Source organism: Protopterus annectens, chromosome 8.part0 (genome assembly GCF_019279795.1).
Source record: "Protopterus annectens isolate FY-2018-M chromosome 8.part0, PAN1.0, whole genome shotgun sequence".
Classification (NCBI taxonomy): Eukaryota; Metazoa; Chordata; order Ceratodontiformes; family Protopteridae; genus Protopterus; species Protopterus annectens.
This window is the reverse complement of record NC_056741.1, coordinates 1066558410-1066584484: the sequence shown is the minus strand read 5'-3', so window position 1 is coordinate 1066584484 and position 26075 is coordinate 1066558410. Positions and strand designations below refer to the sequence as shown.

At 40.9% G+C, this 26075-nt stretch overlaps 1 protein-coding gene across 3 annotated transcripts in view; it reads left to right on the top strand.

The window, feature by feature from the left end:
* The window catches only part of LOC122809220 (hemicentin-1-like), a 607229-nt gene that overhangs the window by 346698 nt on the left and 234456 nt on the right, over positions 1–26075 (top strand). For all 3 annotated transcript variants that reach the window (XM_044080533.1, XM_044080535.1, XM_044080534.1), the window contains exon 5: positions 21341–21461. In XM_044080533.1, the coding sequence (XP_043936468.1) occupies positions 21341–21461 (121 nt within the window). The remainder of the gene's footprint in view (positions 1–21340; positions 21462–26075) is intronic.

Below are 26075 nucleotides of genomic sequence, written 5' to 3'. Positions count from 1 at the left end.
TGAATAGTAGTGGTCCTAAGATAGAACCCTGTGGGACTCCTATAGTTATGGGCAGCTGAGGAGAGAGACAATTTTCCCATTTCACAGCTTGGTACCTGTCAGTTAAATAGCTTTGGAACCAGGTAAGAGTGGAATTTGATAGGTGATATTGGTTTAGTTTCTTTAGCAGGATTTGGTGTGAGACTGTGTGAAATGCTTTGGACATATCCAAAAAAAGAGTTGACACTTGCAAGCCTTCATTTTTGAGACGGTTTACTGTGTCTTTGAAGCAGAGAAGGGCGGTGGTGGTATTATGGGCAGGTCTGAAGCCATGCTGAGTAGGTGACAGGATGTTGCTGTCTAGGAGATAGTTTAGCATCTGGGTATGGATGCATTTTTCTTGGATTTTGGCCAGGGGGGAGAGTAAAGCAATGGGTCTGTAGTTATTAAGTTCAGTACCTTTATGTATGGGTGTAACATAGGATATTTTCCAGAGTTTGGGCACATAGTTTTCAACAATTGATCTGTTTATGAGAGTGGAGACTGGGATAGCAATAGCTTCTGCTGTGAGTTTCAAGAAATAGCTGGGGAGTAGGCTTTTAGTTTAGAGCATGCTTTTGATTGAAGTGGTAGAAACTGTTTTGAGGGTAAAGCTTGTATTAGTGTTATTTGTGTTGGGGGGATAGTGAGGAAGGAACTGTCCTGTGATACTAAGGATAGAATTGAGTTCACAAAGTGGGAGTTGGATTGTGTTTCGATGGGAACTTTAGTGTCAGGGGTGGTTAGTTTGGGGGTAGCCTTTTAGGTGGATTTTAGTAGCTGGTTTACATTTTTCCAAATTTTTTGCAGGTTGTGTTGGTATTTAGTTTGCAATGTTGTGTAGTAGGATTTTTTGTCATTTATATGTTTGTCTGTTATATGTTTGCATATATTTTATGGCCATGACTATGTCAGCAGGCATTTGTTCATTAATATCTTCTTGTAGGCTATAGGAGGTAATTAATTGTTTTGTTGAAGTATGGTATTGTATTTTCTGCAAGGAGTGGGGTTAGGGGTGATACTTAGTTTTAATGAGAATGATCTGTGCTCAGATCTCACCAGGGTGGACCTCACAGTCAAGGGGCTGCAATGGTCACTCATATTGGTAAACACATGTGCTACATTGGCTCTCCTTCTGGGAATGCCACGACACTTGTTCAGGGCATTGTAGTTAAGGACATGGACTAACCTTTGGTCAAGTAAGGTTCAGCACAACTAACCAACACATCAGGTAGTTACTTAATGTCACCCCAAATTATGATGCACTGACACCCTGATAGACACAAGTAGAGTCAAATAAGCACAATGGGTGTCTGGATTCATGGAAGGACATGTAGCCAGGTATGGCTTTGGTGTTGTCCAAAGCATTGACCCAGGTATCTGTGACTGCACAAATGTCTGCATATTCCATGGTGGGACACGTTCGACAGTGTGGGGTTTACTATCACCATTCCTAGCATGTAGCAACATAACCGTGATGCAGTATGAAGATGGTGTTCTCACTGGGAAGTTTTCCCACCAGACACTGCCTCTAAGATTCACTGTGGAGGGTGTCAGCAGCCTTGGCCAGTACTCAACATCCCAGGGATGTGAGATGTAGACCACCTCTGGCATGGCATCAAGGGATGTTGAGCACGTCATCCCAGGCAGACATGTAATGGATCCCCTTACAATGACACCACACACTAAGGCAACTATTACCATTCATCATTTTCTGTGTGTATTGAGGCATCATCCTAGGTGATTGTCAAATGCAGCTGAAAGCTATGGACATACCAGTGAGAGACACAGTGTCTTTGCTCAGTCATGTGTCTGCATACAGTCTGGTGATTTATGTCTGGAGTTGCATATACCTGCAGGAACTATGATGTCATCATTATGTTACCTGATATTCATTGACTTGCGTCAATGTGTGGTATGGCGTATTGTGTCAACTCACAGACAGTCAACTGTGACCTTTCCCATATGTAGCCTGTTGACACGGATATTAACATGTGTCATGAAGTAATCACCTATGAATAATAATAGGTCTGAGTTTGTGGTTTGCCTCAGGTGTTTGACCAGTGAGATGGTGTTGCATGAGTCATTATGTGTACTGTGGTCTCTACAGGTATGATTATGTGTATTGAGCTTACATATGGTGTTCTGAGGTGTCTATTGTTTGGCAATGTGTCTGGTAAGGATCTTCATACATGCAGGCATGTGTGCTGTGGGTGTGGATAGAGCAGGAGGTGAGCTGTGCATGTTGTCAAAATGGTCACTGCCATATGTACCAAGTAGTGTGTGACACACAATGGAAACAGGGTTTGTAATACAGTGACATCTTTCGCACATTGTGTTTCTGTGACATAGAGTAGGGTGGTAACGACACTTTCCACATCTTATCAGCAGTGATTGATAATGCCACTAGCAGTACAGTCATGCTGATGTGTATGTCACAGCAGGCCATCATTAGGCAGTGTAATCACAAATGGTGAAATGTAACATGTTGTCACATTTATGTAGGTCACCTAAGGTAACAGCACCTGACAGTGTGCCATAACATGATTGTGTGATTGCAATGCTTTGTCAGGCATCTAGCCCTTGGATTAACCAGAACCTGTCAGTATGCATGGTCGCAATACCCTACTTACATATTTGACACTGTGGAGATCCAGCAAAGTTAGGGTCATGCTGCCACACCCTTGGGGTTGACAGCCTTACACAGAGTGTTTGTAAACAGTCCTTGCAGTCATGATGTTGATGTCCATGCATGCACAGAGGACTTGTTCAACTTTGTAGACATGACTTTGTCCTTCCAAGTGTACAATGGCTGTCAGGCAACCACACAGCAAACTGGATATTGTGTGACATGATGTGGCAACACAGACATGTGTTTTGAGTGCATAACTTTAAGGTAGGACATACCTAGCACGTGTGGCCAGTGGATACAATTTGTCCAAAGTTGCCCACTCCTCTGCAGTAAGCCTCAGAGCTATGTCATTCAGATATCCAACATTAAGCTGTTGAAGGGTGGGATGCATGAATTGCAGTGAAATTGTCACATAACATGAATCACCACCACTGTGGTGCTTGTTGGAGCAACCCTGGACATCTATGTCACCAGACATTGTACATTATATTGTGATGCTGCAGCTGTGGTAATACTCACCATTGGATAAGTACTCTAGTGACATACCACCAATCATGGAGCAGAAGGGATAATACATGCAAAAGTCAACTAATTGCTCAGGTTGCTAATCAAGGTATCTACCTGGAGAAAGGTATGTGAAACCTACAGAGGCTTGTATGATGTGGGACAAGTATGTGGATGAACTAACACACTGTGTCCTGCTTCTCGTCATGAGCTTCTTAGCAACGTTTTGCTCATGCTGGGAGAAAAGTATTGGAGCATGGTATCCCAGAAGAGAGTGGTTGTGGTGAGAGCAGCATTACTAGTAGCCAGGTAGCAGCAAGTTAAGGGGTTCCCCTGCTTTGCACATTCTTTGCAAGCAATTGTGTCCTTTCAGTACATACTGCCTGAGTACTGTCCAGCTGCAGAATACCTGTGTAAAACCTCCCACCTTACCTTCTCAATGTGCACATATAACCTTTCCCCCCATTGTTTGCCTGTGCTCTGTACTGGCACAGACATCCTGGATGACTATTTTCATGAAAAACATGATCTCAGTACCTGCAATAGTTAGTTGCCTAGAGTACAAAGTAGCATGCAGTTCCAAGCACTGTCTCCAGATCACTCAGTGGTCTGACATTTAAAACTATGACATGAGTTACATTGAAATGATCAGTAACAATGTCGTACACCTACAAAAACTGGACCAAACACAGTTTGGTGAATCAACGGCAGATCATGCCTACCCTAACTGGTAGACCTCATTGAGTGTTAAACTATGCAATGGATGAGGGGAATATGACTCACTGCACATGCCATGGTGTGACAAGGCATTTCACAATATTAGGCCATCAGACATTGCTGAAAAACTGCATAGGTTATTTACATTGTAGTATGTCAGCTGGTGGATAGCCAAGTGTGTGGTAGTCATTACCCAGGAGGATAGCACTGGGTAGTCCACAGCTACAATGAGGTCAATCAGCAGTGAACATCCCTCATGCATCATTCATGGAGTACCCCTTCTAGCCATTCCTTTCTCTGCAATCATGGTCACTGTCAGTGACTTCTGACTGACTACATTTGCAGATGCTTGCAACTTAGGAGATGACATTGCATCCCACAAAGAATCAACTCTTATCCAGGATGGTCTGCGATACACAATTAGTTGTTGTCAGAGATACTGACAAATAGTAAATAAGAAGAATGCTCAATACTATCCTTTTTGAAGTCATCCACTCTTGGTACATATAGTAGTGTCTGCACACCACACACAGTTGACACATTACTCTGGGACTTATGGACACAGACAATGATCTAGCTTTTGACTGTCACTGGTCATTAAGACGTGGGGATTCATTCAGTTCTGTACAACCTATAGAGAAAGAATGGCATGTATGTCCCAGACTGTCATTGTTATACTGCATTTGGCACTCAACACACCTATCACTGAATGCAATAGCACCTTTGCTATGTCACTACACAGACATATCTGACAACCATAAGAGCCACAGAGGTTCCATGGTAAACCATTTCACAGTATAGCTAACATGTCTAATGCATACCATTCAAGGCTGTGAATGTGTTGTCTGTCTCTTACATGCTTTGTAGGGGAGGTGTATGTCTGCCATATACACAGGTGTAAGATCCCACTGTGTACCTCCTGCTTATCTAAGACATGACTAACACTTGTATTACCTGTTCTACACACCTACATCTTCACTGTGGTATGAATAGTATGTGCTGGAGACACACATATGACACCCAGACACTGCACCCTATATGTAGTAGGCTCCCCATGCATCTGAAGCACACCTCTGCTGTAACACACATTATGCGCAAGTTACACAATGAGATGCAGAACAAGACAATCATAATTGGTGTAGGACAAATGTCTGTAATGGACACAGAGAAACTGTAAATGGCTCATCTCCACCACAACAGCTTGTAGATGTCTTAGATCCTGAAACCAATGCAGACACAGTTATCAAGGGTATCAGACTTCTCCGGATATTAGGAATGCATGAGTAAGCTGAATGACACAATTGTCCTTGCTAACATGCTATACACATATGAACCTATGGAGCCATGCACCTTTGTGAAGATACTTTTCTTCTGTGCTGAGATTCCATCCTGTGCTGTGTTGTTTATTGGTTCATTGCCACTGTGTATCCATACTTGTCTGCAACAGAATCTTGAAAATGAAACATAAACTGGTCCATGACACACCTTTCATTATGTCAGTATACAGCCATTACAACATCATACAATGTAAGGTGCACAGAAATATGTGATTTACTCAGTATATATGTCAGCATACAGTATTTGTCAGTGAGCAGTACAAGTGTCACATCAAAGGCATCACTGTATTACACAAATACATAGCAATTTATAAAGTCACCCTGTGCATCAGACACATAGCCCCGTTTCTATACATTGATGACATGGATGTCAGCAATGTGGCACAGGTATCATTACTTGCACAAGGTGTTGAGAGGGGGATGCAGCAGGCATAGGCTGACCCAATAGGTTGAAGGCATGTGTGTGAGTCAGGAAGGGAAGCAGGCTGGATGGGACATGGAAATGTGTTGTGTGTCTGTAGGTGACCTGATTGTGAAAGTGGTGTGTAAGTGAGTGCATGTACACAGTCAAGCAGAGTGCTAGCCCTACATGTGTGTATGTTGGACAACTTTGAACCATGCATGGTAGAGCTGACAGTTCACTGTCTCCACCCCCGAATATGGGGAATTGTTGCTTCCAGGAATCGCACTGGCACCTCCATGCCTAAGGTCAGAAGCCATGCTAGTACCTGATGGTGACTGCTGTCTGCTGGGATCTTGTCCTCTATGGAACCACCCAGGACCACAAGCCCACAGCCTGGCACACCTTGGTGTGGACAGCACACTCCCTTCTGGAGCACAAGATGTACTGTCACTACGGGAGTGTGATTGTGCATGGCCACATGGACTCGCAGCAGATGTAGTTACTGACCTACATCCATGAGTATGGCACACAATTCCAACCAGACATTCCATCAGAGACAATGTGTGTTCCAAGACAGTCTGTGATCTCTCTCAGATGAATGTCTGTCCTCTGCATCAGTGAACCAATCCAGGGTATCAGCAATGTGGTAGAGGCAGTCACAGATGTAAGACTGTGCTGCATCCATAATCCTGAGCATTTGTCTGGTGGTCCTTTTGGAATGTGCCTGTGCCTCCATGATGGACCAAAACATACAGTGAGTGACCCGTGATGAGATACCTGCAACAGGTCATGGACAGACAGCAGTCCTTCTAGAAGCACTCCTATCAATCCACCTTTGTGGAAGCTCACCAGCTCATTGGCTATGGCCAGTATTGACAGTCACTGCAATGATAGTTGCCACACTTTCCTATTCAATGTCCCCACTCTCTGACTGTCCAACATCTGTGGCCTCTGGGGATTGGGTATGTATGGGCATACTAACTGTGTATGGTGACAATGAGGGCAGAATATGGATGTAAACCTCTGGAACAGATTCAGCCCCTGCAACCCCCACCTGTGCCTCACTTTGGCCACAATCATCATCAGAGTCTGTAGAGACACTGACACCAGGTTGTGAAGGGAAGAGGGACAAACCTCTCAGGTCACCTGTGATAAAAAAGGGAAAATCAGTGCATTAACACCTGCACTGTTACACTCTGTAATACTATGTTGCTTCTACTGGAAAGGCTCACCCAGACTCTGCTACAGTTTGCTGTGAGGGAAAGGTTAGTTTGCTTTTTATTTGTTGTATTTTGTATTGCCTTTTTCTATTTTGCATACTGTGATTTGTTTTCTTTACACTGCATTTTACTTGTATTCTGCTTTTAGCTGCATATTAAAACTTGAAAAGAGACCACAGCTCTGTCTTTTGTGAGTCAGACAGAAATTAGAACAGGTTGATTAAGGAGTCACACATAAGTTAGACCAGGCCAGTTAAGGTTAATCATCTGTGAACTGAGAGGGTGGAGCTAGGAACTAAACCTTCATTTAAGGGGTAAAATAAAACATTTCAGAGCTTTACTGGAAAGGGTCACCCAGACTCTGCGACAGTTTGCTGTGAGGGAAATGTTAGTTTGCTTTTCATTTGTTGTATTTTGTATTACTTATTGTCTTTTTCTATTTTTGTATACTGTGATTTGTCTTCTTTACACTGTGTTTTACTTGTATTCTGCTTTTGACCACATATTAAAACTTGAAAAGAGACCACAGCTCTGTCTCTTGTGAATCAGACAGAAAGTCCCCCCACCCACCTGGTTATTGTTGTGTTCTTAAACACTACTGCCTTTCTAGTTGCCTGCCCCTTATGTTAATTTGACCATATATCTCATTTCCTCTCTGCTTTTACTGACTGGTGTAAGCACAAAATTATCATTTTTGTGAAATCACTCCCCTTCAACTATTTAAATTTGTTGGCCATCCTACTGTATTCCGTAGTACCAGAATACTAAAACAATAAGTGAGAAGGTCCCTGAAAAACCAATCAGTAAAAACAAAATGAAAACTCCAGGAAAGCTAGAACGTCCACTGAGTGACCTCCAAAACCTCTTGTATCAGAGGCACATGGGATATATGCAAATGGCCCTTAAGAACATCAGGTGTTTCAGCTAATTGGCGATTCTGAATGCCCATGACTTGTTTTGTCGTTTTAACGGACAGTTTCATGCCAATAAAGCCAAACCTCACTAGCTGTGGATATGCCTATTTCAGCCTTGTTATGACCTTGTCAGCACAGCACAAGCAAAGTGTTTGACTAAGCATAAGAAGCATAGGATTGTTATACCCAGATGAGGTCCATTATCATTAGGGTCACTGCAAAAATATCCCAAACAACAAAGTAAAACAATAAATTCAGGTCATAGCCTGCTATAGGTCAACAAACCATGTCCCAAAACTCACTCCACATTCCTAAGCACCTGGAAACTATTAGGGTCCAACCCAACACTCTCATACTAGGTGACTTCAACTACTCTCCATCAACTAGGAAAACTACTCATGCACCAATACACTGGCCCAACGTTTCCTGGAATTCATCAATTCCAATGCCCTGGACCAGCTCATTCTTACCCTCACTAGAAGAAATAACATCCTTGACCTGGTTATTACTAACATGGGCAACTGTTGCTCTACACCAATAGTCAATTCCTCCCTGGTTAGATCCAACCACAAACTAATCACCATGGAAATCCACATCTCACCCACACCCCCCACAAAGGTAACCACCATGAAAAACTTCTCCAAAGCTGACTTTCAGCTCCTAAAAACAGAGGTGGATAACTTCACTGCACCCATGCTAATGGAAAATAGATGCATGTCTGGTGAATCATACACCAATGCACTGTATGAACATGTATATAAATGCATGGAACTAGCCATGCCCAACAAAACCAAGACGCTCTCCACCAAAAAAAGGAAGTCAATCTGGTGGTTCCCTGCTATTAATAAACTCTACAACAGAAGGAAGAAAATGCTGCAGAAAAAAGTGAAGTCCCAGAAATGGAAAATATCCCTTATTTGCCTCAACAAAAAGTTGAGATCCCTTATCAAAACCTCTAAAGCCAGCTATGAAGATAGAATTGTGGCAGTCATTAAAAACAACCACAAAGCCTTCTATAGTTATATCAAGAATCTCCACAGCAATACCCAGGTTTGCTCTGAGTTACTGCACAATGGTACCTCCTATACTGAAACAACAGATATGGCCAACATACTGACCAATAGATTCAGTGCCAACTTTACCCCTCCCCCCAAAGGGCCAATCACCCAGCATTATGCATCACAGGTTAAAGCTGCATTGTCCAAGGTCAAGAATACAGCTTTCATGGGACCCAGCAATATCCCTGGATATGTTCTACATGAACTACAAAGTGAACTGGCACCACATCTGTGGTCAGAAAGTCCTTCTATGTGGCATATCGCATTACCAAGGGTTTTGCATCCAGGAAGAAAGAGGTCCTCATCTCACTCTACTCTTCCCTCAATAGGCCAATCATCGAGTATATTGCCCCATTTGGCATGTACCTCATTAGACACATGCAACAGCTGGAAAGGCCACAAAAGTACATCACAAAGAGTATCCTAGGCCTTAAACACATGTCCTACATGGACAGACTAAAAAAAAAAACTCCAGGTATTCTCTGTCTCATATCGTCTACTAGGAGATGATCTCTGCTTGACTTACAAAGTCATATCTGACCCAGCTCTGCTAGAAATGCTACATCTAAAGAAATCCCAATCCCTCCACACCACATGCTCCAATGACCTCAACCTCATTACCACAATCAAGAGAACATGTTGGCGGGACAGGTTCATAACCCAGAGACTGCCCATGCTCTGGAATACACCTCCCATACATGTCAAGTAGAACACCTCACTGACCCTCTTCAAGAGAAATCTTGATGAGTGCATGGGAAATAGAAAGTTCACTCTGGGATCACAACAGTGGCTCTACTTGATAGAGGCACTGGGAACTAACATTGGGCGGCACGATGCCAGGGCATTTCTATGGGCTAGGCTTGTAAAGGCTCCAGGGCCATTAGCCTAGTACACACCTATGAACCTATATATGTTAAGCTGTATACACTTCTGTCACTATTACAGACCTGTCTAACCCCCAACCTGATATAGTAGAACATGCGAGCATCATTTTGTAAAAAAACATCTGTAGTTACTTGCAATTAATAGCTCATTAAACAAGAATCTCTATAGAAACAATGAGGTACACTGTTGACATTAGTTCAAACTCTGCACAGTTGACACATATGGCAGTCTGTAATGTCCTGACAATACTGTCTCATATATCAATGTGGTCACACCTACAAGGCATACATCTGACCCTAATGTGTGTACAGTGAGACAATATCTGTGCAACTGGCAATCATGCCGACAGTGCATCAATCCAGCCAGCAGGCCTGATGGCACTTTAGGGAATACGTTGTAGTAAATCTACATCTGTAACAAAACAGTGTTGTGCTTACCAGGAGCAGGAGCATGACCTTGTCCGATTCCTGATGGACCTGTGAACATTTTAGGGAAAGTACTGTAAACACCACCACATGTTGCACTGTAACAGATTAATACAGCAATATATCTAAAATTTACAGTAACTACTTTGTTAATTGTAATGTTGTTCTGAATCTGAGCGTGACATTCAAACTGCACTTAAACACCTTCCACCCACAAAAGACAAAAAACTGACACCCACATCAAACTATGTACACCCTGGCGCACTGCATGTTACAGTATTCCAATGCTGGGCACACTAAGCCTACCTGGATGCTCCTCTGGGGTGGAAACTGTGGTACCCACATCCACGATGTATGCTGTGATGGATGCCTGGGAGCTGGTGTGTGTTCCAAGGATCACCAGGAATTCCTCAGTGGCTGTGAGTAGTTTTTGCACTGCAGGACCTCCACCAGTGACAGCACGATCCCTGGCCACATCTGCTGCCCTTCTCCATGCAGCATTGATCATATCAGTTGCCCAGTGTTGGACCTGCTCATATATCCTGCTCTGGTGCCATATTGCATTAACATCCTGGACAAGGTCAGCCCACAATGCTGCCCGCTGGTCTCTGTTTTGCCTCCCCCTGGACAGTAGGATCTGGTGATAGTATTGGATGTCCTCTAAGATGATGCTGCTCTTCACCTCTGTAAAATGTGCACACCTTTGGGCATACTGTACATGTTTTCTGAAGATGGGAACATATGTCAAGATCACATATGGGGGACTACACTATGTAGAGATACAGTAGGAACAGAATGACTGGTAGTATCCACTGCTTGATCCCACATGTCATATTACCCAGTGTGCAACCATACTAAGGTTGTGGATGCAACTAAGATACTAGCAGTAGTCAACTATTCCCCAACACAGAAGTCCATTGTAGTGTGGCCCCTAGGAGCTAACCCCCTCTGATAATATGTCAGAACAACAGTCCTAAAGAAATAGAAATGTGCTATTACAACCATTATAAAGGGACAGTCTCACAAAACCAGTGTGCCCCATTGACAAACAACATTCCAGCCTTGATCTACTGCACATTCTCTGTAGGTTTAACAAATTCAGAGATCAATGACATGTCCTCATTACAGTTCTAAGAAAGGCTTAAAACTGTAAACCCCATTCCCCCTAAGTATATCCAAACATATGCATCATGCTCTAAACAAAAAGGTTGCATACTTGATGGAGTGCAATACTCCTCTGTTGATGTATGCATATATATAAATGTTTGGCAATGTGTTTTCTGGTTGGAAAATGTCTCATACAGAATGATTCCCCTAGCTAGCTGATTGCCTTTTTAACATGGTTCTTATTATAGCTTCATAGGTATGTACTAGGCTATTGGCCCTAGGGCCTATATAAGCCTAGCCAAAAAGGTACCCTAGCTTTCGCCACTCAAGAAAATTATTTTCCTGTACCCCTGTTGAGCAGAGCCACAATGATCCCTGGGGTGAATTTCCTATTTCCCATCCACTCATCAAGATTTTTCTTGAAGAGTGCTAATGAGGAGCTTTGTTTGATATAGATAGGTAGTTTGTTCCAGAGTATAGGAAGTCTCTGGGACAGGAATCTATCCCTCCAGCATGTTCTGTTTATTGTGGTGACAAGGTTTAGGTCCCTAGAGTGTGTAGCTCAGAGGGATTGGGATTTCCTTAAGTGGAGCATGTCCAGCAGCTCTGGGTTTGACATAGCTTTGTATGTTAGGCAGAGATCACCTCTGAGCAGGCGATATGCGATGGAATAAAGCTGGAGTTTTTTGAGACGGTCTGTATAGGTCATATTGTTTTTGGCTGGTAATCCTCTTTGTGAGGTACTTCTGTGGCCTTTCCAGTTGCTGTAGATGTCTTGTGAGGTACATACCTATTTTTTCCTGGATGAGAAACCTTTTGTGATGAGGTGTGCCGCATAGAAGGATTTCCTGACTACTGTGGTGATGTGATTATTAAAGGAGAGACTACTGTCCAACTGTGTCCCAAGGTCTCTTATCACACGTTTGGTGTTAAGTAGACTATCGCCTATGTGGTAGTTCATGAGTATAGAGTTTTTACCAAAAGGGGTGACAATGCACTTTTTGGCATTGAGCTTGAGGCCACAGCTTTGACACCAGGCATCTGTCTCAGTGAGGCCCTTTTGTAGGATGTCCACATTGTTAGAAGTTTCGATTATGGCTCCTAGTTTGCAGTCATCTGCAAACTTTGTAAGCCAAAGACCTTCTGTGTTAGCCTGTACTTCAGAGAAGTAGATACCATACAGGAGAAGACCCAGGACTGAACCTTATGGTACTCCACTTGTCACTGGTCTGAAGTTGGATTTGGAGTCTGCTACTTTCACAGTGTGGGTTCTTTCAGTAAGCCAACTGGCAACCCGTCTTGTGACATAGGGATTTATACCTAGTTTAGTGAGTTTGCCTATAATTCCAGAGTGGGGGATGGTGTTGAAAGCTTTGGTGAGATCTAGATACGCTGTGAACCACCTTACACTCATCTATGGCGTTGGTGACTGATGCAAAGAAGTCTATCAGGTTTTGGAGACATGATCTGCCTTTTACAAACCAGAACTGGGTGGGGTCCGGAGTTTGGAGGTTACCAGTGTCTTTGTTTATAAGTTCCATGATGACACGTTCCATGGCCTTGAGGACCAGGCTCATCAGGCTAATGGGGCAGTAGTTCCCGGGGTCCGTGGTGGATTTCCCCCCCCCCCTTTGTAGAGTGGGATAACCATCACTGTGCACCATTCAGTGGGCACAAAGCCTGAGGTGAGGCTATGATTGAACATGGTACTTAGGCGGGGTGCCAGTTTGTTCTGTAGTTCATGTAGAATGCAGCCTGTGATGTTGTCAGGTCCCAGGGATGCAGTGTTCTTGGCTTTGGAGAGTGTGGGTTTTACCTGTCCAGCCATGATTACAGGAACTTTGCAATCTTCCGGTGTAGAGATGGGCCCTTTGGGGGGGGGGTAAAGTTAGCACTGAACCTATCTGCCAGGATGTTAGAAATAGCAGTTGGTTCTGTTTATTTAGTGCCATTGTGCTGTAACTCAGAGCAGATCTGAGTGTTGCCATTGAGATTCTTGACATAGCTATAGAATGCTTTGTGGTTGTCTTTAGAAACAATGGCGATGTTGTTTTCGTAACTAGCTTTGCAGGATTTTGTGAGAGATCTCAGCTTCTTACTGAGGCTGACCAGGGAGTTCCTCCAATCATGGGATTTTACTCTTTTTTTGCAGCAGTTTTTTTCTTTTGTTGTAGAGTTTGTTTATGGCAGGGGACCATCAGATTTGCTTCCTTTTTTTGGAGGACAGCATCTTGGTTCTGTTAGGGATAGCATGATCCATGCACTCGTGTAAGTGCTCATAAAATGCATTTGTGTGGGATTCAGCAGTCGTACCTCTATTGTCCATCAGCATGGGTGTTGTGAAGTTTGCCACTTCTGTTTTAAGAAGGATGAAGTTGGCTTTGGAGACATTTTTTACAGTTGTTTCCTAATGGGGGGTGGGGGTGCGATGTAGATGCCTATGGTGATTAGCTTGTGGTCAGATGTAACAAACAAGGAACTGACCTCTGATGTGGAACACTGGTCACCCTTGTTGGTAATGACCAGGTCTAGGATATTGCTGCCCCTGGTAGGGGTGTGGATAAGTTGATCCGAGGCATTGGAATTTATGAATTCCAGAAAATGTTGAGCAAAAGAGTTGGTACATGAGTAGTTTTCCCACTTAATGGTGGGGTATTTGAAATCACCCATTATTAGGGTGTTAGGCTCTACCCTAATATTTTCCAGTGTATCAAGAAATGAGGAGTAGGAATCCTGTGGCATGGTGGGGGAGCTGTAGCAAGCTACAATTTGGACTGCTGTCTTGCCCAGAGTTAGTTGCACTTGGATAATCTCAGATACATTATGCTGAGCAACTAGCCTGGAGGTGTGGATATCCTTAATGAATATGGACATGCCTCCGCCTTTAGTGTTTTGGTCCAGGTTAGGTGGCCGAAAGGTGTGGTATGAATTGTAGCCTGGTAATGCAGGAGTGTTCTCTGGAGACTTGAACCAGGTCTCTGTCACTGCATAGATGTCAATGTTCTCCATTTTAAGGAGTGCCTCGAGTGAGTGCATTACCAGGTGATTGGCTTTTAACAAATCTGTGATTCTGAACTGCTAATTGCAGCCAACACAGATGGCTTGCTGTGTAACCAGCCAATGACATGCAATCACTGGAGAAGATATAAGGCATTCATGCAGATTAGAAGCCCTTTCTGATATGTTGTACTGGAAATTACTGGGGTCCAAATACTATGTCAATGCAGAGAGTACATCTACTTTTTACATACAGATGTGTGTTCCCCAGGCTGCAGTTGATGTTGCAGGCAATATGCATAAGTAGAGAGTGTGAACACTTTAGAGGACATCAAGCTATAAGATTAAGTGTGGGAGCTGTGGCAGCCTTGTAGTAGAGGCAGAGCCAGATGGAGGGCACCTATGCCACTGCATGTGTTTAAAGTAAGTATGTTAGCCAACAGTATCATTAACTGAGTAGTAGGCAACATGTTTGTTGTGTCCTTGAGCAACATACAGGGTACATATACCAGTATGTGTACCATGTTGGCAAGTGCCAGCCCATGTGTAATATTATAGTAGTCATTTGGAATATGTGTTCTGGCAGTCCTTGCTACTAGCAAGAACTCCATATGTGTATGTTAGTTGTGCAGCTGTTCTGATCTGCAATATAATTATGAAACAATTGTGTGCTGCACTCTGATATTATTGGGCCGTATTTGCTTTACCTAAACTACAAATCTTCTCTGAATGCATATTAATGCATGACGTGACACTTCATGCACTTTATACCGTTGCTTTAGGAATATGTCTTCTGTGTTCCTATCTGCAGCCCTTTGATTTCCATCATTGAAAAGAAGACATTGCATTTGAAGTGCATGTTGTGGATAAAGAGTGGATAACCCAGTCATTCATTTATGGCTTCACAATAATGTAATTTAAATGGTATACACCACTGAATTTGATCACAGGAGCATGTGTGGCAAAAGTTGCTGTGGGCTAAGCATTTAGCAGACGGAGCTACTGAGTCACTGTTACAGCATGCGTATTTGTCAAGATATAAATGCACACAAAGAGGCTGTGACATACCTCTGTTATAGCCAGTAATATGTGCCTAGCTTTATAGGGATGTATTTCTCCACCAGAGTCCCAGTTGAACATGTATTTTGCCATTACTATTTTAGTGGGTGTATTACTGCTGAACAAAGTGCACATTTACCTGCTATTATACACCTCACTTACATTCATTATTCTTTGTGTGGCTTTCTAGTAATGTAGTCCTGTACCAGACCCCTAATACAACTCCCAGTTTTTCCAATATGCTTTAAGCAAGTTTGTGGGACACAGCACGATGCACAGCTGTGCTTAAATGCACTTAACTATGGTAACTTGCAATTAATATGTTTGCCTAAACTACCTGTTTTAACAGCTGTGTGGTGTGGCAGGTTAATGCGCTAATCTCCAGGTGGGATGGTTTGGGGTTCAAAATGGGGTACAGATGTATATTTTGCATGTCTTTATTATCATTTCAAACACATATATCAATACAGCTCCATTTAGCATAGCTAAGCATCACTGTGCTCTGCTCCATGTCATGCAAAAAATCTTTAAATAAAAGACAAATGGGGAGATAAGATGGTGGTGAAATGGGGTGCAAGCAGGGAGAAGGGCATAGTGAAAGGCAGGTAGTATATGCAGGAAGGGTGAAGGAAAGAACCATAGCAACAACTGTGCACTTTATCAGAACGTGTAGTTGAATTTGGACTGTCACCCCCAGACAGAGGGGTGACAACAACATAACTGCATTGTCAAGCCAATTGGATCAGATTACATGTGTCCAGTGGATATGTGTGTGAAATGGAGAGCTATGTATGGGATGATATATTTTATTTTGGGGCAGACACCCAATTTTTTTAATGTGAGAGTGGAATGTTGAGAAAGAGACCTAGGTAAGTGTGAGGGAGGTAAGTTTTGAAGGTGAGGAAGCTTTTGAAGACAGACAAGACAGCAGACAGGGTTTGTATGTCATGCAAGATGGAGTTAACACCTTGGATGGGGAGGGTGTTGTGGAATTACAGGCTCGCATGCCTCCACAAGGTAACAATGTGACTCAAGTCCCAACCCATGGGACTGTCGGCAGTGCTCCATCACTGCCCCGGTGGTGGCAGTGGTGGGGACTGGGGTCCAGAGTGAGGCTGCCCTACCAGGGTGGCCAGCATGCCCTCCATCTGGTGCAGGTAATGTTCAAAAGTTTGGAACAATGTCCTGTGCACCAAACCTGGTGAAGTAGTCACCCCCTCCACCACTGCTCCCAGAGGGGGGCCCAGCCCCAGCCTGCGGGTCAGAACTACCCAACACCACAGGTAGTGGAGGGGTGGCAGAGGGGACACTACCAGGCTATGCCCCAGATGTACTGGGCACTGGTGTGACAGCCAGAGGTTCCAAGGTAGGGGGATCATCCAAAACCAGCCTACCTTGATGTGCTGTAGTAGATTAGTTATAAACATCAGTTAAGATTAGTAATAAGCAAACCAATGTTAGTATTAACATAATGGAACATAATATTGATTAATCCAAATACATATTATGGTATATTCTGTGGAACAGAACAATAAATAACATAACAGTAAGTATGCTAACAGAAAACCAGTGTGAATTAACACATAAGGCAAACATAAGAGTTAGTTTAACAGAATATATTAATATTAAATCATAATAATAAATAACATTAATAAATTAAAGAAGATAAGGGGTAGTGGGGATGAGAAAAACATACCATTAGTGATTTTGCAGATGATATTACTATACGCAGAATACTAATGCACACTTCTACAGGTGTGCAGTGTCAGTTGAGTACAGTGATTGCAATTCTTCTATAGATGATATTGTATGTACAAACCTCTCAAGCTATTAGCATGAGACAGTATGGGCCAAGCACCAACAAATGCATGTACACATTTACACAGAACTGTTTCACATATTATACTCATACATTACTAACAATGTGTTCTGTAAATTGATTTGCAAATACATTTCAGTCCAGGTAAAAATTTATCTGCTAATCAAGGACCACACACCTTGGGCTATTGTTATTACATTATGAAAGATTGTGACAGTTGAGAGGTATGTTTGTGTACATTAAGTAGACTACACAACCACTCATGGCCTACTTGGCTGCATAAGAGTGATATCTTCCTAGAATATGGGCTACCCTACCCATATACTTTGTTCCTGTATTGGAGAACTAGAGTGTATTATTTGACTGAAAGAAGGCTGAAGAGAGCCCTGAACCATAATGTGAGTTGTGCAATTCATTCTTCAGGCAATTACTTTTGCCTATTTTATTAAATGTATTTTTACAGTTGGCAGCAGTCAGATTCAAACACAGACCTAGTTCAAGCAGTTATCAAGGCATAATTTCCCTGAAAGTGGACTGAAGACAGCCCTGAACCATACTGTGGGATATGTAATTTATTTATCAAGCAATTACTTTTGCATACTTTATTACTTTCTTTTTACAGTTGGCAACAGTCACATTTGAACATGCATGTAGTGAATGTAGACCTAGTTCACTTGATTTTAGACAGCAGTTATCCAAACACAATCCTGCATTAAACCTTATTGTTTACTCTTATCGGTATGTTTATTCTTTATTGCACAACAGTTATCAAAAATTAACCACTCTTACCACACTGACAGTGCATCCTGGCCAGGTGCCCAGCATGAGCCTGTAAATTGTGAGCTCATTCCGCTGGATCTGTTGGGAGAGAAGCAAACCATTATGCATACCAGTTTTGCACATATTCATTTGTATACTTATAAATCACTGGGAAGGATACTTACATATCTGTGGGGCCTGCCCACCCCAAGCTTCTTGGACCCAGGTATCCAATATTCCCCTCTTTCTCCACTTCAGGTCATTGTAGTGGTGATGACACTGCTCACCAGTGCGGGGTATACTAATAGCACTGGTAAGGTTCCTAGCCACCTGATCCCATGTCCCAGACTTACATTCTAAGCCCTAGTACTCACCCTGCAGAAGGAGGGGTCCATGATCATGGACCAGAAGTCCAACAAACACTCTGGACTCCTGCACACTCCACCTCTGCACCAGAAAGAGTGCTCCCTCACCAACACCACCTGGCATATGTACAGTGTAGTAGAACTCCAATGAATGCTGTGAATTTCTGCATATCGGCCTTAATATAGGCTAGTTTCCCGCCTTTACATGTCATAGTGTAACTTTCAAAAAAGTGCCTCATTGCTTAGCATCACACAAACTTAGCATCACAGAAACTCAATAAACTGTGTTTTAGTGGTGCCTAGCAACACACAATAGCCATTGACCATGTTTGAGCACTGCTTAGCATCATGCAGCTGTTCCACATTTTAGCAGAGCTTAGCAATGTGCAAACAGGGATAGCCGGTGAGCATGTTTAAGCACTGCTTAGCATTGCACAGCTTAACCAGATGTAACAATTATATTTTTTAATTAAACTGCCCTTTAGGTCACCTCACATGTTTTCTCAGCAATAAATGTAAAAAGGTATGACTCGTCAAGATTCAAACCTAGGACCTACTAAACTGCAGGCTATGACTCAACCTATTTAGCTACTTGGATAGTGAGAAATCCCCTATTCCTACACATATAATACTTAGCTACCTTGTTAGCAGTGCTGAGCAACACACTGCTCCCCGCAAACGAGCATAAAAAATAAATAAATAAAATGAATTGCATCCAACTTCTATTTTTAGATGTCTGGCAGTTGTCAGCTATGTACATGTAAGCTCAGCTTGGCACTGCTGCACTCTTTGTCTCGCTATACAAACAACCATTAAAAAAAAAATAATAATAATTAATAAATAAATAAAACTACACCAGCAAGGGGACATTACAGGGATTCTTACCCTGGACAACCACAACAACAGGACACTCTTCTATACTACTGTTTGCATGGACTCAATATCCATGTTACTAGAATCTCCCTTGGTAGCGCACCTTGATTAATATGTATGGCATGCTCCTGAGGAGGAACCATGGGCATGTACACTGAGGCAGAACCATGGGCATGTACACTGATGCAGTCCAAGACATCTAAGATGATCTTCATATGAGGCAAATGTCCTGATGATTTGTGCTTTCAACTCTTCATTTTAAAGGGTTTCTTATTCAGGTGTCTTTCTTAATAAGCTTTCCATTGCATGAAGTAGCACAGATATTGTATTTACTCTAGTATATATACATCTAGCAGGTTTTTATCATATTAACATAGGATATGCAACATTACATACAACATTTCTAAGATGTCACACAGGAATTTTCATGCATTTAATGGCCACTGTACCACAAAACCCCCATTGCAGAAGTTTCAATTTCATGACATCCAAATGAGTTGTATGTCCTGGACAACCTATTGTTTGTTCTGGACAACCTATTGGTGTGGTTGGGCCTATGTGGGATTTTAAAGTTAAATGGCTGGTAGAATATGACCCATCTGGTTAATTTAGTAATGCAATATTTTTAATATTAAAGGCACTGTAAGATGGCATGATCTGTTAGTAATACAATTACTAACAAAATAACAGGATCACCATTATTATTTTGCCATCTTCTGCCATCCTATCCCAAAATGTATTTAATGATAAATGCTGACATAAACACATTTTCATGCATAATACTGTGTGCATTCGTATCTTCATGGTTTTGTATATTGTCTGACTAAACTCCTAGTGTAATGGGTGCTTTTGTGTGTAGGTGAAGTATTTTCAGTGAGCTGGTATACTCTCTATATTTTGGGTAAAAGACTGCATGGTTGCTTTTACTCTGCACTTCTTCACTGTTTAGCTCTATGATGAAGCTAGATGTCTGTACCTCAGCTTTGTAGGGCAGATGATAATGAGCTGTGCTTTTGGTTAACTCTTTACCTGCGGCTCAAGGAAACATGAGATTTGACCTCAACATATAAATTGGTTCTTTTCTACACATTTACCATTTACAAATTTCTTGCTATGGTACGTAATGCCTTCACCAATGAATGTGGTTTATCCCTCTGTCATTTATTGCTCTGTATGAGTCATCACACTTTTCCAGACACAATTTGGTCAACCACTTCAGTCTTCCCACCCAGTGCATCAGCTCTGGGATTGTTACCATTTTGATTTACTTTATACAGCAAACATAAATTGGAGCTTCTGAGTAATTACTCCTCCTGTCTGAATCCATTTAAATAGTAGTGATTAAGTGTATTTCAAAGTAATACATTTGAAACTATTATCATGTCACCTAACTGTAGTCATTGCATATGCATGTGAATTACACATATTAATAGTGCTTCAGGAGAGGCATATATGATATTATATAATGTGCGTTATTTACTTACATATTATGTGAACTGTATTTTATTAAGCGTTTCTAGTATTTATTTTCTGGTAGCTTCAATTTCTAAACCCATCACTACACCCAGTGAAAAAGTTGTATCCCAATAGATCTTTGGCTGGAGTAGCTGGGTTAAGAACAGCTCTAGCAGTTTATTATTCTTTAATGCAAACTATTTTGTTTATCTACTATTCTTGTTTAAATATTCTCATCTAAAATACTAATATAGTATGTAATCCATGATTCCATGTGCATGTTTAATAAAACAAGGTAATAATACAGTAAGGCAAATGAGAAATAAGTTTTTCCTATATGCATCTTAATGTTTATTCTGTATATCTGTTTGGCCCTCCTATTTTGTGTTAGTAATTTTGTTTGACATGATTATGAATGTCAGAATTTCTGCTGAATAGCATTTTAGCTGCTGTTGAATGCAGGAAAGCTATGACAGATGCATTTATAGGAATTCTGCCCACCTACACTATTAAACAGACAGCTGTTATGACAAAATGCCAATTAGGCTTACATATAAGGAATAGTAAACAAATCACTTTGAAATCATATTTACTGGAAGTTACCCCTCCTGTTCTTTCCTCAGTTTTCTGAATTACTACAAATATGGCTAATTATATCAACATATATAAAGCAAAACATGAAATGTTGCCATGGTGATCTAATACTTCATGAGCCATGTTAAAATAAATGATTCAATAAGACATATACAGAGCAGAATAAAATTTAACATATATTATTTCTTCTTCTGTTTAGAACTTGAAGACAGACTTTCTTCACCTAAATCAGATAACCCAGCTAACATTTTGCCTGTGATAATCGGTCTAGTCCTGATAGTTGCTTCAGTTGCAATATTTATTGCTGCCTGTGCCTGGTGGTAAGTATGCAGTGTTTCCCCATTTTGTATTTTCACACCTAACAGCATAATTCATTCTTCATTTGATGACTAAGTGAATGTTTACTATTCAAGTACATTATCTTTCCTTACGTTTTTCCCTTTATACTGTACAAAGTACAGGACCAGTACTCAGATATACCAAATTGGATAACAGCAGTTCCAAAGACAAGAGTAAAAATCCAAAATCTGGAAATATAGAGTCAGGCAAAAAGCAAGTTAAGTATCAAATACTTTATTCTAGTAAAAGTGACAAAATCATAAAACTTTCGAGAATAACCCTTCCTCAGTGTGTCAACATTTAATTTTTTCACTTATAAAGTACACTGTACCCATGCAGAAACACACATCACTATTTTAGACAGTCACATTTATAAAAGCCACAAAGCAGTTTTATGTCTTACTTGAGATTTGAGGTCATCTAAACTCTACAGGATGGTCTTTGCAATGGGATTATAAACTGGAGATTCAGAAAATGAGTTGTGGTAAGAAGAAACATAAGTGGGGTTACAGGCCAGTAGAAGAGATATGATGTGAGGTGGCAAGGTTTTGATTTGGCAAGACATACAGTGGCTATAAAAAGTGTGCATACCCCTGTTAAAATGCTAGGTTTTTGTGATATAAAAAAATGAGACCACCAGACCTCTCAACCAATTGGGGACAAATTTCAACAGAATCAGGGACAAGTAAAGAAAAAATCAGGGACAATCAGGGACACTTTTAAAATATTATTGCTATTAACTTGAAACATTGACAGAATCAGAGCATATGAATTAATACACATTTTCTGAAGTAAAAGAAGTTTATAACTGTTAATTATTGTCATTATTCATTAAGTGTAATTCACCACCTTTCCTTCAAAAGTCACTAGTTTTAGGAGGGATTAAGAGGGACAGAGTTAAAATCTGAGTCAAAATCAGGGACAGTTGAGAGGTATGGAGACCACAATAAATCATTTCAAAACTTTCTCTACCTTTAATGTGACCTATAACCTGTAAAATTCAATTGAAAAACAAATCTGTTAGGGGAAACATAAAAAAATAAAAAATGTACAATAAGCTGGTTGCAAGTGTGCACACCCTTAAACTAATACTTTGTTGAAGCACCTTTTGATTTAATTACACCATTCAGTCTTCTTGGGTACACATCTGACATCAATTAAAGAGACTCTGATTAACCTCGATGTTCAGCTGTCCTAGTAGGATTTTATTAACATTTACTCAGTTGCCTGCTACAGCAAAAGCCATGGTTCACAGAGACCTTATAAAGTATCAAAGGGATCTCATTGTTGAAAGGTATCAATCAGGAGAATGGTACAAAAAAATTTCCACAGCATTGGATATACCATGGAACAGAGTGAAGACAATCATTAAAAAGTGGAAAAAACATGGGACAACAGTGACATTGCAAAGAACTGGACATCCCTCCAAAATTGATGAAAAGACAAGATGAAAACTAATCAGAGAGGTTGCCAAGAAATCTACAGCAACACTGAAGGAGCTGCAGGAATTTCTGGCAAGTACTGGTTGTGTACTACATGTGACAACAATCTCCCGTATTCTCCATATGCCTGGGTTATGGGGTAGGGTTGCAAGACAGAAGCCTTGTCTTACATAGAAAAACACCTAGGCCCGGCTATAATTTGCAAAACAATACATCAAGTCTCCCAAAAGCATGTGGGAAAATCTGTTATGGTCTGATGAGACCAGGGCTGAACTTTTTGGTCACAATTCCAAAAGGTACATTTGATGCAAAAACAACACTTCACATCACCAAAAGAACACCATCTCCACTGTGAAACATGGTGGTGGCAGTATCATGCTTTGGGGCTGCTTTTCTTCAGCTAAAACTGGGGCTTTAGTCAAGGTGGAAGGAATTATGAATGGTTCCAAATACCAGTCACTTTTGGTCCAAAATCTTTAGGTGTCTGCTAAAAAGCCGAAGATTATGGGGAATGTCACCTTTCAACATAACAATAACCCCAAGCATAAATCCAAATCAACAAAAGAATGGCTTCACCAGAAGAAAATTAAAGTTTTGAAATGGCCCAGCTAGAGTCCAGACCTAAATCCAATAGAAAATCTGTGAGGTGACCTGAAGAGGGCTGTACACAAGAGATGCCCTTGCAATCTAACAGATTTGGAGTGCTTTTGCAAGGAAGAGTAGGCAAAAATTGCCAAGTCAAGATGTGCCATGCTGATAGACTCCTACCCAAGAAGACTGAATGTTGTAATTAATTCAAAAGGTGCTTCAACAAAGTATTAGTTTAAAGGTGAGGACACTTACGCAAACAGCTTATTGTAAGTTTTTTTTATTTTTTATATTTTTCCTCTAACAGATTTGTTTCTTTTTCAATTGAATTGTACAGGTTATAGGTCACATTAAACATGGGAAACATTTTGAAATGATTTATTGTAGTTTCATTTTTTTATATCACAAAAAACTGACATTTTAACAGGGGTGTGTACACTTTTTATATCCACTGTATTTGTCTCATGAAATACTAGTGACAGCAGTATGGATGCACTGATATGGTCTCAGCTGTCTTTAGTGGTGGCTCTAGGTTATTTATTTATTTTTTTTGTTGGAGTAAATATAGGCACAGTAGCTAGATGGTGGTATATTCAAAGGGCGAGAAAGGCTGTGTAGATTTCTTCATATAGCCAAATAAAATGTTAGAATAACTTTCTCTGAATAATGCAAAGACCATCAAGAACTACAAAATGTACTTGGCCAGTGATATTTTATGTTTATTTGTTAAACACTGCCCTCTGAACAGTGTGCCATTTCAGGGGCAAAACTGGAATACAGTCTGGTTATATGACTTGCTCAGAGTTGCACACTTGTCAAATGAACAGAGAAAGAAATGCAGTCACACCCTGCACCCTTGACTACAGGAAACAGCTCAGAGCATTAATTTTCTGCACTATTTGCTAGACTGATTCCAGGTATAATAAGTTGAACATGTTATCTTTCTAGACACTCAAACATGCCCTTCAAAACTTTGCACTTTTCTTGATCTAGATATATGCATAGAGATAACCACCATCCTTATTTTCTAAAACTCTCACAACCCATTCATAACCAGGTCACTAATTCCCATAATAAAACCATCCCTTAGCACTACCAAATGAGAAAGGTAAACTAGCCAGGACAGTTTGGTTTATCTAATAAAGGGCACTGACACTTTAAATCACTTACTTTTCATAAATCAGATGCACTTATTCAGCAGCCTTATGACAGCCTGTCACATGACAGCAAGGTATCTTAACAACAAAACCTTTATATATTCAAAGTTTGCAAAGCAACCTCTACCGTTACAGTAAAAATTCACAAGATAACACAAGTATGTCACCAGTAGGAATCCTTGAATGCTAGGACCTTGGATTCCCTCTGAAGATATAATTTATTAATTTATTTCTCTAACGTAAAAAGTTATTTAATATTTGCATTGACTGGTCTCCTTTATAAATGGTCCCTCACTCTCAAGCATATATTTTAATACAAACGATGTTTAGTAACACTTGCACATTTATATCTCTTAATCTTTTACTAGTTACTCCAGCAAAATACACAAGAAGGCTTGGGGTGTAAAATAGCAGTGCTACCGCCTTTTAAAGTCTTGCCATGCTCAGTGCTCAGAATCAAACCTAGTATATTGTACCTATGAGATAAAACCTTCACCATTACACCCTCCCTGCTCCATAATCTAGGATCATATGACACATCTAAATAGTACTCACAATTTAGAGCTGCAATGCATTAAATTAAGGAACTTGTTTAATGGGTGCAGGATTTCTATCACTTTCTGAAAGCATATGCATTTCATCCTCAATGGAGCTCTGCCTTGATCTAGATTTACTTAATTATTTAAATAGTGTCTGTTAACTTTACAGGTACATCAGTCCAAACTGATCCATTTTAAGCTAAGACTAACCACAAGGCAAATGGAGCTACAGACAGCAAATTACAAAAAAAAAAACAGTACACTATACACAAGAAACACTGTTACATGGAATAAAATTAATATACAGAGCATTAAACAAAGACATGCTGCAAGTGGATTGGACACGCTAAAATTGGCCCTAGGCATGAGTGCGTGCATGTATGTGCCTTCTGTGGAAGGTTGGGCGTCGGGCAGGCAACTCGACACCGTAAAAACTCTACTGCCAATCATGAGCAGACAAGATGATCCACTGTGGCGTCCCCTAACTGGGAAAAGCTGAAAGAGAGAGAGCATTAAACACACATAACAGGAGACAGGTTAGCTAATGGGCTTTTTTATTCTATGCACAGTATTTTGATGAGAGCACTGTGAAATCCGTAATGCCAAATACAGAAAGACCAGTGTCAAAAAGTTGAAATTTGAAAATCTGGCAGCATATATGGCTGAAGCATAACCTTATGAATATGAAGAAGCAGATGTCAGTAACATTAGTCTGTTACCTAGTGACATTAGTTTGTTACCTAGCTACACTATTCAACCTGACAAGATGAGGGTATACTATCCATCAGCCTCCCCACCCTTGCTCAGTTGTAAACTTGACAGGGCTTAATCTTGACTTCTCTGAACTGTTACACATCAATCACTGCTTT